This window comes from Herpailurus yagouaroundi, unplaced genomic scaffold (assembly GCF_014898765.1).
Source record: "Herpailurus yagouaroundi ecotype Mexico unplaced genomic scaffold, PumYag 321, whole genome shotgun sequence".
In the NCBI taxonomy this organism is placed as follows: Eukaryota; Metazoa; Chordata; class Mammalia; order Carnivora; family Felidae; genus Herpailurus; species Herpailurus yagouaroundi.
In genome coordinates this window covers 193,879-211,585 of record NW_024412538.1, presented here as the reverse complement: position 1 = coordinate 211,585, position 17,707 = coordinate 193,879, and the positions used below count along the sequence as shown (strand labels likewise).

Here is a 17,707-nt window from a genome sequence, read left to right as displayed (position 1 = left end):
AAACAGAGCAGCAGACTCGGGTGGGGTGTGGGGTCGCAGCCAGGGTCCCACCGTGCCTCCCACGGGCAGGTGGCCAGGCAGGGCAGAGCAGCAGGGTCCCGGGGAGGGGGGCAACCGGTAAGGAGGGCAGGAGGCAGCCGGTAAGCTGCGCCCCCTCCTCAGCCCTCCTGGCTCAGCTCTGCCCTGGATCCGCTCCCCCACCTCAGGGTTTCTCTCCTGTCCTGCGTTCTCTGTCCCCCCTGAATGCAGGTCTCACCCGAGGGCCTGAGCTGGGAGTGCAACAGGGACTGGGGCTGTGGGCAAGGCCACCAGGGCCCTGGAAACCTCTGCAGACAGACCTCAGCCCCACTGCTGGGTCTGCCCTGGGGGGTCCCCCCTCTCCTCCTCCACGACAAGGGATGAGCCCACCACCTGGCCCCTGTCACCGCCCCCTCTGCACCTGACTGCCCATGGTAACAGGTCAGGGAGAAAGGCTCTTGGGGAACAGGTGGGGGTGCAGGGTGTCCTTCTGGGGAGCTGGTGAGAGTGTGGGGAGAGTCTGCCGGGGGCCCTCCGAAGGCCCGGCTTGTCAAGAAGGCCACGAAGAGGAAGTTCCAGGCATGAGAGCCCCCACAGACCAGCAGGGGCTCAAGAGGCCCATCCACGCACAAGTGGTCCAGACCCCTCGTGAGCCGCTGGCCCTGCCCTGCCCACAGAAAGGAGGCCGGGCTGAGTGCGCTGGCTCCCACCAGGACCACGTCCCATAGGCCCCGCCCTGTGGGCAGCTAGTCCTCCTGCCCTGCCTGGACTCTGAGGGGCAACTGGGGGCCTCTGAGAGCCCTGGGGACTGGCCTGAAGCCAGCTTTCCGCACCTGGTCTGTCACACAGAGCTCGGGGCCATGTGGCAGACAGAGGAGGCATGAGCGAGGCTGCCCACTCCCAGAAACAAACGGACTCCCTTGGGCTCACGGCTCAGCCTGAACCCTGAAGAAGCCAGCTCCTCCCCGACTCTGAGTCACCCAATGACCCCAGAGCACCAGCCACAATGAGACTCTCCAACAACTGGTGCTTCTCACTTCATTGGCTTCTTACACCCTCGAGAAGGTTCATTTGGGACACAGAGAATCCGACAAACCATGGAGACAGTGGCCATCCCTGTCTCCACGCAAGCCGGGGCGGGGGGACGCTTCAGAAGGGAGGGGACACTTCCCCACTTCCCTTGAGGCTGACTGGGACTGCCTGCACCCTGCCAGCTCCTACCCTGCACCCCAACCTCTCCACTATGAGACCTCTATTTCCCTCACACAGGGGAGACTCAGCAAGGTGCCACCCTGGGCCAAACCACATGCCACTGGGGCCTATTGTCCCACCACAGTAGCTGCTTAGAGTTCGTGTGGCTGGGTCTGGCCAATGACAGGTGCCAAGTGTTTTTGGCGGAGGAGAAGCTAGAAGACTCCCTTATCTCTGCCTCTGGATGGTGCTATGATGCTCAGAAAGTGGCAGCCACTTTGTTCCCTGCTCAGGTGAAGCCAACTCCTTTCAGTGCAGATAGGACAGGTAAGCAGGACAGCTGGGTCCAGGTGCAGGGTGCACTGAATGTGAGAGCCGTCTAGAGGTTGGGTAGGACTCCTGCCACCCAGAGCATTAAAAGCCAGGGGCCCCACTGGAGGCTGGACTGAAGCCCCGATTCTGGCCATTTGCAGGTCCTGGAGTGGACGGGCCTATGTCCATTGGCCGGCTGAATCAAACACCTGCCTGGTAAAACGTGGCTTCATTTCGGAGTTGAGCCCTGGGGCCCTGCACAGTGTGTCCCAACTTTCACGCTCTGGGTAGCACCCATGGCACGTCTCCTCCTCCTCTTCCTCCTCCTCCTCTTCCAGCCCCAGTCTAGCAGGCCTTCCCGCTAGAGGCCTGCCCCACGCCTTCACAGGTCAGAGCTGATCTCCACACTTCCCTACATGTCCCTGTGGAGGGAGATGACGTGACCACGGCTCTGCTCTGCTCTTCCTCGTGCTACACCCAGAGGTCAGGGGTAGAGGGGAAACAGGTGAGCTTGAAGCACCCTGGGGACCCCTGAGGAGCAAGAGTGCCCTCCTATCTCTGCCCAATTCTCATCAGAAGCTAACCTCTGTCCCAGAGCCCCTCGGAGACATGCTTAGCAGAGGAGAGCATACAGCTTAGAGCAGGGAGTTCTGGGAGCCTCACCCTCCTATAAGACAGGCCCAACAACATCGACAGGCTTCATGAGCACACCAGGAAGGTGCTCTTGGCACGCCACCTGGGGGCCCGGGCTGCCCACCTGGAGACTGACAGGTGTAGGACGTGGAGGGCCAGCCACGAGGGAAGGTTGGCTGTGTTGACTTGGTTTCATCCACCGCCAGGGCCCCTTCTAGAGGGCCAGCATGAGGTTTCTGGGCCCACGTGTGTTTGGGAGTGGATGGGTGCCCCCGGGAGCCCTGGCTCACCTCTCCCCACACCCGGTCTCTCCAACCAGACCAAGGCCATGGCAGAGAGCTAGGCAGGTGCTTCCCAGGAGTAGGGGGGAGATGGTGGGTGGGGAGCTGCACCCATGGGAGGGCACAGGCTCCCCAACAGGGTCTACAGACCTGCAGTTCTACATCAGTTTCTACATCAAATTAATGGGCCATCACCTCACAGTTGTCGAGCTTTCAAACCATCCCTCCCTTTACTTTTCAAGGACAAAAAGATTAACTCCTTGTTTTGCTTCTGACGGAGGGAAATGGAGCGTACACGCTGGGAGGGAGGGTTTGCAGTGATTCTTGGCGGCCTCGGGCCATTCACAGAGGTCGCTCCTGGCCTTGCCCTTACCTTCTAAACAGGCTGCTCTCCATACCCAGATGCAGAGGTCTGCCCGGCTCCTGCACAGGGAAGGGCAAAGGGAAACACCACCCTTAGGTTCTCTGGACAGGAGGCTGTTGACAAACACAGCCTCATCTAACCACCAAAGGGTGGGGGCGGGGGGCGGTCCTGACAACCACTGGGGAGTGCCCAGGTGGGTGGCAGGCTGAGAGGGAAGAGGGCCCAGTGGCACAGGGTGGCTCTGGGAAGGCCCTTGGCAGCTAAGAGCAGCAAGCTGTGTGCAAAGCATGTGTGGGAAGAGGTGTCTGGGAAGGGGCCAAGACGATGAGGGTCTGGAGAAGCCCCAGTCGTCGCAGAAAACAGGTGGTACCAACTGAGAGGGGCAAAGCGCTGGCCAGGCTGCTCCTGTGGCTGGGGGCTCTGCCCTTCCTGGGGCATCCACAGAGGCCCATCTGTCCTGCACCCCCAGAGTGAGGACGAGCTGGCCCCATCCCTGGGAGGGCAGGCCTCTCAAGCCTGGGGCATGTGCAGACAAGAATCTCTTAAGGTTCCCATGAAAAGATGTGCTGCCTCAACCTGCACGTTCCCTCTGCAGCCCTGCAGGGACCTCTCCCACTCCAAAGGGCACTTGTCCATGACCTGCTCCAACTCTGCAGGCAGATGGGGGTTTCTGGAGGGATGTTCACCGTGGCCCCTCTCTGTGACACTCCACCTCACCCAGGCTGCAGGCCTGGCCGGAGGAGATCCCCTGAGGGGCAGCATGGGGGCGGGGTGAGGGCAAGCCTGCTGGCCTTCCCTTCTCGGGTGATCCATTCATTCGTTTGAGGCTGGATGTCTCCCCCATGCTGGTGGGGGGTGCACCCCAGCCACGTCCCCACGGTCTTCCCAGGCAGTGCCCCCTCCTATGAATCACAAAATGATTTCATGATTACACACGGGGCCCCCCACAGGCAGGGCACACGGGGACTGAAATTTACATCTCTTATTCCCTGCATTATGCCAACCAACCAGGTGGGCCTAGCAGGTAAGAGAACAGGCCCGGAGGGGCAGATGGAGCAGAAGTAACCAAGGGTGTGTGTACACACGGCATGTCCTGTGCGAGGGTGTATATGCTCTATGTTGGGGCCTAGACAATGAGGGAGGGCAGGAGAAACATTGCTTTTGACACGTGGCGTGGGCACATTTTAACAGGAGGCGAAGATGTCTGTGGCCCGTGGAGAGGGGAGGAGAACCAGCAGCCAGGGCGAGGGTCCCAGCAGGTGCAGACTGGCAGGTGCGAGTCCTTGCAGGACCCTTGCAGTGGCAGCCAGTGAGGGGGAAGGGTTAAAGCTGCCATTCAAAACCTCAAGGTCCCTAGGCAAGAAAAAACATCACGAGTATAAAGAAACACGCTTGTTTCTTGCAAGCTCTGCATTTAGGGAGTAAGAGCACATTCCAAGATGTACGTTGCATCAAGTTGTCGATTTTCTGTAAAAACTTTCCGTATTTTCCAAAATGTACCAGGCATGCTTTAGAGATTTTGCACTTTAGTACGGCTGAAAAGGCACCACAGAAAATGCATTTCCTCAGAGCCAGTGATGAGAGAGAGGCAGTGGCCACCCCATCCACTTTCTCTGGTCAAAAGAACACATTTCCAACCACTTCTGCGTAAGTTGGGTCACATGTCCTGCAGAGAAAGTGCACTCTTTCCTTAAATCCCCAAAGCAAGATACAACCAAAAACAGCTCTTTGGGAAGAAAAAGAGAGGGGAACTTACACACATTGGGGATCCATATCCTTTTCATGGTGTGAAACATCCGGGACAAGCCCACTTGTTAGGCGTTTTTGTCAAGTTTCAACGCATCACGAGAGAAGTACACCAGCGTCAAGCCAAGAGTTCAAGCAACATTTTGTGAAACACGACAAAACATAACCCACACAGCATGCTGGCGCTTTGAGAAAGTCCAATACTTACTCGACAAATAACTGCGTGGTGTGCAGGTACATGAAGCAGCCCACGAGCCAGTGTGCATGACCCATGGTCACACCCACAGTCAGCGAGCCCTGGCCTACCCTTGGGTGCTCTGAGCCGCCACGCTGGGGGGCTCTTTGCTAGCAAAGAGTCTGGGGCTGTACCTACTGGTCCAGTGTCCTGAGCTCTGGAGAAGCAAAGCTACCAGAGAACGTCTGATTCATGTATAAAGAATGAACTTATAATACATTTGTAAAGAAGCCTCCAGTTACGTAACCTCAAATTTGCAAATAACCTGACAAGGTGGTTGTGTGAATCGTCACCACACGTCACTGTGAAGGAAGCGCTTCCTACCATGCTTCCCTCGTGGTGGATGCTACAGGCTGAAGGGATGTGGAGGCCTCGGTGCCCAGAGCTGTCCAGGTGCACAGGCCTCTGCGGGATGCGGTCGTTCCCTTGCTCAAGCAGGCACCCCTTTCTTCAGCGTCTACAATGCCAGCCCATCCTGGGGGTGTACCTCCTGGGGAGGCTGTCTGGGGTTGACACGAGAAACAACCTGGAGGAGCGGAGGCGCCGCGGGGGCCTGGCTGCAAGAAAATGAGCCCAGCAGGTGCGCAGAGCTACCAAGGGAGTATCCCCCAAGTGAGACACGGGGCGACCCCTCTGCTCGCTCTGTGGCACCCTGCTCCCCCAGTGTTTCCCAGTCCCCACAGCTGCCCACTGGCCTGCTCCCCCTGACCAGCCAGCACTGCTCAGACCCCGCCTGCAAAACAGCTGATGCTAACGGTGGCTGCGGAAAGTGCTAGCAATTCTCTTGCTTTTTACCAAGGACTGGGTGCCCAAAGAGCCAAGTGCTTCGGGAAGGTTCCAATGGGACTTGTCTGAAAAACACATGGGTGTGCCATGCCCTCCCGGGCCCCACCAGCTCCCCCAGGCACGTGCTCTTCACTGGCTCCGGAGCCACCTGGGTCCACACCCCAGAACCACTCCTCGGGCCTCCTCCCTCTTCTCACAGCAGCGGGAAGAACAGCGCCACGTGCACCGAAGGCTTTGCCCAGACTCCACTGAGTGTCCCCCAAACACCCTTCAGCTGAGTCGGTCCTACCTCTCCTTGCAGACAGTCTCCTTGTCCTCCTTGACTTCAATGACCCTGAAGATCATTGCCAGCAACTCTGCAAACTGCCCCTCAGTTGGGGGTTGTCCAGTGTTTCCTCAGCTTAGACCACGGTCTGCTCACCTCTCAGGAACATCACCCAAGAGGACATGTTCTCTGTCTCCTGTTGCCCAGCATGTGAGGGGTCAGATTTGGTGGCCTAAGGCAGGTGGTGGCTTTCTCCATTCTAAGTTTTTCCCTTAGGTGTGAACTCATACTTGTTGGGAGGCGGTTCAAGACTATAAAAATTCCACTTCTGAGCCCACTTTCACCCACTAATTTTAGTACAGAAATTTCTTGCCTGAGTTATTGCTACAATAGTGAATGACTGATGACTTTGTAAGTCACATCTGTCTCCAGTCACCTTTCCACAGCCCGGGCTTCTTCATCAGCACTCTGCCCTAAGGAGAATTTTGTCTTTTTTTTTAATGTTTATTTTTGAGAGAGAGAGAGAGACAGAGACAGAGAGAGACAGAGAGAGCACACACGGGAGCAGGGGAGGGTCAGAGACACAGAGAGACACAGAATCCAAAGCAGGCTCCAAGCTCTCAGCTGTCAGCACAGAGCCTGACACAGGGCTCAAACCCATGAGCATGAGATCATGACAAGAACCAAAGTCACACGTTTAAAACAACTGAGCCACCCAGGTGCCCCAGGAAAACTTTGTCTTATCATTCATTCATTCATTCATTCATTCATTCATTCGTCTATGCATACAGTATCAGTGTGGGCTTATGGAATCCTATTTTATTCACTGGGTTATGATCTATTACTATTCTTTTTCATTTTAATGCTGAAATGGTCCAGATTTGGCCAGTGAGAGCCCCCTTGGGATGGCTGTGTCCTGTGGGATGTCTCTATTCCTCTCTGAGCACTGCCTCACTTTCTGGCTTGAGATGCTCTAAGCTTTCCTTGCTCCAACTCTGGAAGGAGGCCTGAGTTCCTTTTGATGGTGAACAGTATCTAGAAACCAAGATCTGAGTGTGAGCTATGCTCACAGCAACCTTAGACCTTGCCAGTGGGCAGAACACACACCTATACACACGTATTTATGTCTATAGCTATCTTTGTATTTTGAAAATGATGAGCTCACACCAGTACCTCCAATTCCAATCCAACATCACAGGATTCAGTACAGAGTGGAATTATTTTTCCTTTAATATTAATTCCTTTAATATTTGGTAGAGATTGCTTTAAAACCCTCTGGGTCTACATTTTAACTACTGATTCGACTTTTCAAAATAGTCATATGACTATTTAGGGTTTCCATTTCTTCTTGAGTCATTTCTAATGAGCTATATTTCTAGTAATGTATTCATTTGTTTTCCAATTTATTGACATAAATTTGTTCATAATAGCCTTCAGTTACCTTTCAAATATGTGCAGCGCCTAGAATCATGTTCCCTTTAGGTCCCTAATACTATTTACTTTTTTTTCCCTCATTCAGTTTCACTAGATATTTACAAATTTTATCATTTTAGAGGAACTCTATTGTATGTTTCTTTTCTGTTTCACCAATATCTTCTCTTTTATTATTTGCTTTCTTGGACTCTTTTTGTTTATTTTGCTTTGCTTTATCAGAACTACTGAACCTAATGCTTAGTTCATTAATTTTTCACATTTCTTCTTTCATATATAAACACATAGGGTTATTTACTTCTGAGGATTACTTTAGCTGCATGCCCCACATTTTGATTTGTAAATATTTTCTAAGTTTCATGATGTTTTCTTCTTTCATCTATGAGTTATTTACCAGTGTGTTTATTTCCAAATATAAGGGTTTTGAAGTCATCTTTTATTACTGATTTCCAGCTCAAGTGCATTGAAGTCTTATAACATGCATTTGTCATGATTTTGTCTTTTCAAATTTATTGAGACTTGCTTTCATTGGCCAATATGTTTTCAGTATATTTATAAATTCCACGTGGGCTTGAAAAGATGTGAATTCTATAGTTTCAGAGTAGTGTTTTATGTGTGTCCTTTAGACTAACCCTTTTTGCATTGTGAAATCTCCTAGAATCTTTACTGATTTTTATTTATTTGATCTATTAAACACTGAGAAAATAACTTAAAATCTTTCATGGGGATGAATTCATCTGTTTTTCTGTATAGTTCTGTCAATATTTGTTATATATTTTCAAGGTTATGTTACTGGAAGCACATAAATGTAAAATCATTTCAGTGCTGGGTGGCTCAGTTGGTTAAGCATCCAGCTCTTGATTTCAGCTCAGGTCATGATTTCACAGTTCATGAGTTTGAGCCCCAGGTCAAAGCTTGGGGTTCTCTTTCCCTCTCTCTGCCCTTCCCCTGCTTGTTCTCTCTCTCTCTCAAATAAATCAACTTTACATAAATAAATAAATAAAACCATTTTAGTGCTTGACAAAATGTTTTCAATTTAAAAAATTTTAATTGATATAAATTTTTAAAATCATTATGTAGTGACTCTCTCATGATCCCCAGTTATGTTTTTTAACCAAAAACTAAATTTTTTTACATTAAAATGGCTTCATGAGATTTCTTTCAGTTAGCATTTTTCCATCCTTTTTCTTTCAACCTTTCCATGCCATTTGTAAACAGACATAGTAATCCACCCTAATAATCCTTATCTTTCAGTTGTCATGTTTAGTCTATTCACATTTACTGTAATTCATGACATATTTGGGATTTTGTGGTTTCTACTCCCCCTTCCACATCTCTGTTTTCTTCTTTCTTGTCTAAGAATATTGATTACATCTACTTATTCTACTTTGTCTCTCCACTAGTTTTAAGGGAAACCCCATTTCTTTCACCCTGATGATTATTATGGACAGTTTATGATGAATTAATTAGCCAGCTTCCATAGGACATTAACACAAGAACCACCAAAGTCTGTGCCTCAAGTCTCCCTCTCCACTTTTACGGTTAGGAATTTATTCTCTCTCTCTTGTTCTTCCAACATGGTAGTACTACTGTTTTATACTCTCAGTGTTTGCATCAATCTGCCCACACGGTCACCACCCTCCTGCTCTTCCATTCGTCTCCACTCCAGGTCTCCCACCTGGAATGCCCTTCCTTCTGCATGAAGTACATCCTTCAATATTTCCTTTAGTAGAAGTGCCGGGTGGCTCAGTTGGTTAAGCATCCAACTCTTGATTTTGGCTCAGGTCATGATCTCATGGTTTGTGGAATCGAGCCCTACATCAGGCTCTGTGCTGACAGCATGGAACCCGCATGGGATTCTCTCTCCCTCTCTCTCTCTACCCCTCCCTCACTTGTGTACGTGCACTTTCTCAAAAATAAATAAATAAACATTTAAAATTTCCTTTAATAAAACTCTCTTTGGGTTCTCAGCTTCATTTTGTTTTTGGTCTCTGAGTATTCCTTAATCTCCTGCTTGCCCACTGATATATTTTGACAGGTTTCAGATATTTTATCTTGCATTTTTGGCTGTTAGCAGCAAGATGACCAATTAGTTACTGGCCTGTTGTATTGTTGGAAATGGAAGAAGGCGTATATTTGGTAGCAGAATTCTCCCACTAGACTCTAAACGCCCGGGGATGGGGACCATGGTGGATCTTCTGTTTTCTTGCCTTATAACAGGTTGTTAATATGGAACTCTTTCTGTCTGAAAGAGTTGAGGCCCCAAGACAACAAAGTGCCAACTATACCCAAGTCCCAAAGTGAGATTCCAGGTGACCTGGGCAGGGTTACAAAGGAGGTGTCAGAAACAAGAGATGCTCAAGGATGGGAGGAGGGTCTCCTTGGAGTGTCTGTGTTGTGAGTTGCATGCCCCCACCTGTACCCTGAAGACTGGCATCTCTCTACACTCAAGAAATCCAAAGGACAAAGGTGGGGCCTAAGGCTCCTGGTAGGCACCTGAGCTGCATCCATGTGGGAAGTGCCATCTACCAACCTAGTGGGTCTAAGGTGAGTGTTTCCTGGGGAGCAGGTAGGGTCATAATGCCCAACCACTGGCCTGGGATGTCTCAAGTCCTCCAAGAGGGTGCCTGGAGACATGAGCAGAGACTGCAACAGAAGAGGCTAGAGGTACCTTCTGACACCTGAGGCTAAGAAAGGAGGTGCCAGGGACCAGCTGGAGAGGACAGAGTGCCAGTGTTACCAACCACAGTAGAAGACCCCTCCGGGTCCCCCACTGAGCCTTGCCGGCCAGCTCACGGCAATGCCAGTCATGTAGGACCTCAATGAACCCTCGCCTCTCCTCCCTGCTGCTGCTCTGAACCAGAAGGGCAGGAAACCACAGCTACCAGTGGGGCAGGACCAAGAGGAGAAGCAGCCAGCCTGAGCCCCCGCCCTTCTGCCTGCTGGAGCTCCAGGTGAGGGCTGGAGAAGGCTCACACTTGAAAGACAGATCATACTAATACCAAGCTCAGCCTGCATAGGAAGCCAACATTACGGAGTGAAGGGGCGGGGAGGGGACACTGAATTCCCTGGAAGGGACCAGAAACATCCATAGCTGCCCTGGTTCTTCCATGGGTAGTGGAGGAACCAACCAGAAAGGAGATTTGTTGGGACAGGGAGAGAAAAAAAAAAAAATCAAAGCTGTTTTGTGTTGACCCTGAGTTCTGAGCAGGTCTGAGCAGATGCAGGTACCAGAAGGGAGGGAGTGAATCGGTGCACAGACCAAAGAGTGCTTGCTCCTCTTTCTGGAAGTAGCTAAGATATGGTAAGGTAAATAAAACAGTGCATAGAAGAATCAAGAGTGATCTGAGGAGTGCTGGGGGCCCTTCCTGCAGGGTCAGAAGCTGGTGGCCACAGACAGTAGGACAGGACAGGCACTCTATCCTGAATGACCCAACGCTAGCGTGTCTTTGCTGGAAATGCCCCAGGGAACCAATTCTGGAAGGTGTCAGTGTTGGGAAGGAATGGGTAAGGAAGGTGGTTCCAGCAGCAGATGAGGTGAGAGGCAGCAGTGACCCGTATCCATGTGCCTGGGGGACAAAGCCCCTGGACACTCCACATGAGAGGAGAGGGGGCAGGTCCCAACCCTCTTGCCCCCAGAAGGCCCATCTCAGTCAGCCTGGGTCCCTGTAACAAGACACAACGCACGGGCGTGTAAACAGCAGATAAGTATTCTTCACAGCTCTAGAGGCTGAGGCCTGAGATCAGGGCACCAGCAGATTCAGTTTCTGGTGAAATCTTTCCTGGCTTCCTCAGACCAACACTAATCCTGTGGGGTCAGGTCCTCCGCAGGGCCTCATTTAACCTTAATACTCCTTAGAGGCACCATCTCCAAACACAGCCACACCGGGGTGCGGGCCTTGGTGTGTGCATTTGGAGGGATGCACAGGGCTCATCGAGAGAAGGATAACTCTAGTGACAGCTGAAAACTGGTACCACTCAGCTAGCTGTACACGCCTCCGTTGCTGGTCCTAAGACCATCAAGGCAAACTGCCCTCCTGACATGCTGCGCGTGGGCAAGGCCTCTCGGGAAGGTTCTGGGGCACACCCTCCTGACATGTGGGCTTCTGGACCCGCCCACCAGGTGAGCAGGGGCCAGGACTCACCCCTGCAGGGCTCCATTTAGCATGTGCAGAATCGAGCCCCACGGGCTGAGCGGAGAAAACGCAAAGGGACGGGAGGCCCAGACACGGCCCGTGGGCAGCACTGACCCAGGGTCGGAATCTCGACGTTCCCACAGACAGCCAAAACTGCTTTTCCACCTCCCCCTTCTCGCTTCATTCTGCTTATCGCTCCTGTTGCCCTCTCTGACACTTCTCTCCACAGAGTCAGGAGCCCTGGCTGATGCTCCCATCACAAGACTCACGGGATGGACACACCGTGTGGACCTTGGGTCTGTTACCTGTGAGTGGTGGTTCTCCACTACCTGAGCTTTGCTCCTCTGGCCAGCAAGTGTCCCAGACGAGCCCACACTGCAGAGCTAATGCCTGGGAGGGTGGCCGTAACCAACTACCAGGCTTAAGTGAGGAGGTGCTGGGGCTTCTCAGGCCCCACATCCTGGGGGAGCCCACCTCGAGGGTCCTGTTTGTCCTGACTTCCCCCTTTTTCTCAGCCCCCAATTTCCTATCATGTGAACGAAGAAATCCACAAGACTGGAAAATCCCAGTCTTGCATTTGAGCAGAGGGGTTGATAATGTAGAAGCATTGACTGGCCCCTTGCCTGTGCAAAAACCAGATAAAAAAAAAATTAAAAATCTGCTGCCTTTCAAAAATCCACAAAAGCCAGCACTAAAGTAAACATCACAGGCAAGTTTTCTTATTACCATCTGAAGCTGAAATTTTCCAGGTCACATCCTTCCCAAAGGTGACATTTTATGGAAGCTTTAATGAAATTAACTCATCTATTTCTGAGTCAGGAAGTGCAGATTAAGATCCGATTTTTTGCAGCCTGACTTTTTTCTAACTCCACAGTGAAAACGAATTCGGGAAACTTTCTACAATTTCCTCTAAACTGTGCAGCTTCAAGGGGATCCCACACTTCAGAACCCTTGACAGAAACGGTGCTGTGGAGAAACCAAGTTTTGTTCTGACACCTGACTGTGACAGTGGCCAGGCAGCTGTGAGCTTTGGGCTGGCCCACCTGCTGCAGGACCTGGAGTCAGCCCTAGCTGCTCAGACAGACCTGAAGGGCGTCCGCGTGCACCAGCGGGAGGCGTGGGGTGGCAGGTCGGGAACATCACCGACCACTAGTTAAGAGAGGTGAGGCGTTCAGGCAGATACTTGAACAGCTGCCTGAACCCCTAGAAACAGCAGACGGGAGCCTTTCAGAGACCACCAACCCTGGCCTGGCTGGGAACAGCTGGACCCATCCAGAGAAGTGACCTGGTTCCCTCCCAACCACCCAGCCAGGAGGTCAGGTCTGCAAGGGTGTGTCAACAGGAGGTGAACCACCAACCCCACCCAGGGCAGCCCCAAACCTGCCCGAGCTGCCTAAGGAGGCCACCGTGGAAGCTGAGGTGGCCGTCCATAACAAAGGGGCTTCACAAAGGCAAGTCTGGGGACCACGCCCTTGGTGTGGACACCTGGCTCTCCGGCGCATTTTGTATGACTTTGTCGACTTACTCATCACATCACAAACCTCCTAGAAAAGCACTCTTGTCCTACACAACACGAAAATGTTCCAAGTCACCTCAGTGAACTGATCTTGTCACCATCGGGGCTCAGAGTGCCCACCAGATAGCCACAGGCATGAGGAGGCAGGCCCCCAGCATGGGGATAGAACCCCTGGGGCCTGGGGATGCGCCCCAGGGCAAAGCGATGGGCCCTGGGCATGGGGATAGAACCCCTGGGGCATGGGGCTGGGGGCCCCTGGCCCTCTCAGCTTCTACTCAGAGCACAGATGCTCGGAAGAGCACCCCCAGTTACACCAGTCTTCCCATCTGCGGGCCTTTCTTGGCCCCTCACCTGGGGTCCCAGAGCCACCAAGAACCTGAAATCTAAGATTCCAGCACTTCAAGGAGAGAGGGCCTGAGCCAGACATGTGGACACTGGGAAGGAGAATCCAGACAATAGACATGGCTTTGAATGTGGCCAGTGAGAAAACACAGCAGCTGCAGCTATGGAGGTTGGGGGACAGGACTGCACTGCATACAGCTGGTCCTGTCACCCGAGGGCCTGGGGATACCCCAGTGCAGCTGGGGAAGGAACACAAAACCCCTCTGTTCCATGGGGAAGGGGCCCAGACCACAGCAGGGAGAATACAAGTGACTAGCAGCCCCCGCCCCTGCCCCGTCCCGAGATGTAGGACCTTGGCAGCAAGGGGCCAGAGCCTTGGACAGACTGGGGTGAGGGGCTGCCTCAGCGCAGCCTGCAGACAGCGCCTGCCCCTTGCCTCCTGTGGGAAGCCCACCAGCCCACAAGACCCTCCTGGTGACCTCCACTGAGTGCCACGCACCATTCTCTGTCACCCTACAGAATACTTCAGCGGGAGTGTTTTGTGAGCTTGGGCTCCAGCCATGGAAGTCTGGGTGACGGACACCCAGGTGGCACCCTTTTAACCCAAAGGAAGAGTGCGAGGTTTAGTGAGGAAGACTGACCTGGGTTGAGCGCTGGGTGAGCTCCAGCCCCGGCTGCGAATCCCACGGGGCCACGTCAGGGATGGAAGAGGCAGCACGGGGATGCACAGGGGAACAGGGGAGCAGGGATGCCCCAGAGGGGTCCTGTGCATGGCCAATGTGGCAGCCACCAGCCCTCAGGACCAAGCCTGGCTCAGCAGGCCACATGGCCATCCAGCCCAGTGCACTCGGCCTCCCCATGATGACAGGTGGCCTTTCCATGATGGGACATCTCAGTGTGGCTCAGGACCAGCCCAGACTACCCACTGGGCTCCACACCCCAGAGCAGAGAGGGCACACACATGGGTGAGCCCCCAGGGTTCTGGGGTGTCAGACAGAGGTTGGGAGGGAGCTCCATGCAGAGCTCTCACACACAGAGCAGGCTCTCCGAGCCCAGTAGTGGTCAGAGGATCTGGGATTCCTGCTCCATGAGAGAAAATGGAGGCCAACGTGTGGGGGGCCCTTTGGAGGGGTCAGTCGGCAAGGTGCCCAGGTGGAGTATGCACTGGGCAGAGCTGCCGGCAGGCCCCTAATGTTTCCTCATGGTGGGGTCTCTGGAGGAAGTTGGGATTGAAGGTAGGCTAAGTCCTCAAGAAAACCGCCCTCCCTCTCCTGGGGGGCTGCAGAAGGCCAGCAATGCACAGTGGCCGAGTCGCACCTCAGACGTGTCTGATTAAGGTGCGTTCGGGCCTTGCCATAATCGTCTCAGGGCAAATTGTCCCCACAGGTGTGGGAGCTGGGACAGACCTGGGTTCACATCACCCGAGGACCTCAGCCCTGGCCAGCGTCCTCACTGCAGCCCAGGGTGTTTTGTGCAGCAAAATGAGGATGTGCAAAAACCGACCTCCAAAGCCTTTGGGTAGAGAGTATAGACTCTGCTGTTGGCCACAGCCCCCACCACTCCCTGGTGCCCAGACCTGCCCCTTTACACATTTGTCTTACCCACTCCCAAAGACCTGTAGTAAGCTGCGATTTGGTAAGAAGTTCAGACTTAATTCGGGACGATGACGGCAGTCATGGGCCCTGAAACAGGGTGGTGACAGCCACATTTCTTTACCAGGAACTGAGCCAAGACACGTGGAGAATGAGGCCTGGTTGGGAGCATCAGATATAGGAGAGCACCCATCCCCGGCTACTGCAAGGGACTGACACACCAGGGACCCCTTGCGCAGAGGGGCTGGTGCCTGGCTGGGATCACAGCATCCCCGGGACAGACAAAGCAACAACACGGAAGGATGGCCACCCAATAGTAACACGGGCTAATGGGGGAACACGGCCTCCTGAGCTCAGCCCTGGTCCTGCTTCCCCACAGAGAGGATCTGCCTGGTCCTCTGAAGCCCTGAGGCTGTGGGGAAGCTGAGCAGGGGGAGGGCCAGTCCCTGAGCCTTGCACAGGGCTGCCCTGGGTCATCAGCACTCAGTGCCCGCTCCTCTAAATGATTACCCAAGACAGGGTGCAAACTGGTCCATCCCAGTAAAGTGGGGTGGGCCCGGGTGAGACCGAAGCGAGCCCAGGTGACACCCAGCTGAGCACAGATGGACAGAAGAGAGTCCTACCTTCAAAGAAGCTCTTCACCCTGAGGTAGCTGACGCTGAGACGCAGGACGGAAAGCTTGTCCAGCTTAGACACGATGTCAGGAGGAAGCGGAAGCAGGCTGGCCAGGTGGTCCAGCTCGGCGTTGAGGCGGTCCCGGTGCCGCTTGGACGGGTTTGACTTCTCAGCCCCCGTGGCCGGCCTCCTGCAGGGAAGCAAGCGCCATCAGACTCAGGGTTTCCCGCCAGGGGCTGTCACCCCATGGAGCACACACCTGTCCCCAGAAGTGACCTTATGGCGTGGATCAGCTTCTAAGTGAGAAAAGGTGCTGAAAAGGACAAAAGGCTCCTGATACTGTGCATACGAGGAAGCTGGGATCCATTACCAGGAAGGGCGCTCAGAGACAGAGAGCAGGTCTCCTTGGACACAGCTGCAGGCAAGCTGTGTGGCTCCAGCACATTTCTTGACCTCTCTGTGCTAACTTTTCCCCAAGTGTGAGGAGGATCCCTGGCCCCAGGCTGCATGTGCTCAGCCTCTTCCAGGCTTTTCTTAAACGCAGGACCTTTTCAGGACCTGCAGTCCAGGTGTGACTGATGCTTCTGGGCCTCAGTTTCTCCTCTACACAGCAGGGCTGAACGGGTCCAAGGAGGGGGTAACAGAGGACCCTTGGGCACCTGGGCGCTGTCCCACCCGCCCTTCTGAAGCCCTGACGTCATGGGCTGTGCCTCTGTAAGGTGGCTGGTGGCCTGGGTTCCATTTCCCTTTGCCCCACAACAGATCTGCTCTCCCCCACAAGGGGGATCCCCCTGCCCAGGGCTTCCCTGTCCACCATCCTGGTAGAGGGCAGAGCTGGCCTCCCTCATCTGACCCTCTTACCACCCCCCCCCCCCCAGAGTTGGGTGGAGAGGCGGCAGGGGGAGGGGCTGTTGGCGCTGGACCCAGGTTGCCTGGCTCCCAGGGCCAACCCTCCCTGGGGTCATGGCACCTGGGAGGCTGGAGGGCTCCTGCTTTTAGGGGCTGAGGTCTCTTTTGTCTAGGAGTTCCTATTTGTCCCTGTGTGTTCACTTACAAGTGTGGTGAGACCCAGCAATCCGTCTGTCAGGAGGGGCCCGCAGCACAAACCTACTTTGCAGAGTCTGAGGGCCCCTGGCCACAAAAGCACAGAGAAGCCTGATGCCCCGATCCCAGAGGCCACTTCTTTGTTTACTTTGAGGTACAATTCACACAACACTAGCTTTTCAAAATGTACATTCACCTCTATCAAGTCCCAAACATCTCACGGCTCCAGATGAAACCCTGTACCCATTCAGTAGTTTCTCCCGGTCTCCCTCCAGCACCCCTGGCAACCACAAGCTGCCTTCTGTCTCCACGGCTCTGCCTGTTCTAGACATTTCACACACGTGCAGCCACACAGTTTGAGCCTTTTCACGTCTGGCTTCTTCCACCTGGCATCATGTCTTCAAGTAACTGTGGTGCAGCGTTTATCAGGACCCCATTCCTTCTTCTGGGTGAATAACACTCCGTCGTGTGGATGGACCACATTTGCTCACCTGTTCACAACTCGATGGAAGTCTGGCCAGCTTTCACTCGACGGACATCGTACCCAATGCCGTATGACCCTAAGACCCTGCTCACACCTAATTTTCAGTTCTCTCAGTGCACGCCCCGGAGTGGACAGCCGGGTCGGTGTGGTCACTCCATTTCACCTTCTGAGGAGCTGCCAGACTAGCGGCTGCACCCAAAGACATCACCACCAGCACCGGGTGAGGGTTCGGCGCTTCATACCCTCATGGACACATCAGTTTCCTTTTTCGCAGGCGTGAAGGAGTGCCTCGCTGCGGTTTGACTGGTATTTTCCTTAACGGCCAGTAATGGTCACCCTTTCACATGCTTGCTGGGCGTCTGTGTGTCTTCTTTGGAGAAATGTCTCCCCAAGTCCTTTGCCCATTTTTCAACTGGGTTGTCTTTTTAATGTTGAGTTGTAGGAGTTCTTTATATTCTTGACAGAAGCCCTTTATCAGATACATGATTTACAAATATTCCTCCTATATCTTTGCTTTTCTCACTTTCTGCTGTTTTTCTTCCTTAATGAGGCATATGCCCCCAAATCACTCATGCTGCTGGGCAAAATTTAAACCGGCAGGAGGCCTGGAGATAAACTGAGCAGCTCCAGTGTGGGCTGGCACCTGCTGGCTAGAGCAGAGCCCCCCACCCCCACCCCAGTCAGTGAAAGACACCCGAGGCCTCCCCAGAGACACA

The 17,707-nt window shown here is 53.4% G+C and overlaps 1 protein-coding gene across 2 annotated transcripts in view; it reads right to left on the bottom strand.

Annotated features, from left to right (window-relative positions):
* Positions 1-17,707, bottom strand: part of AHRR (aryl hydrocarbon receptor repressor) — a 93,640-nt gene that overhangs the window by 51,188 nt on the left and 24,745 nt on the right. For both annotated transcript variants that reach the window (XM_040462409.1, XM_040462408.1), the window contains exon 3: positions 15,472-15,653. In XM_040462409.1, coding sequence (XP_040318343.1) covers positions 15,472-15,653 — 182 coding nt within the window. The remainder of the gene's footprint in view (positions 1-15,471; positions 15,654-17,707) is intronic.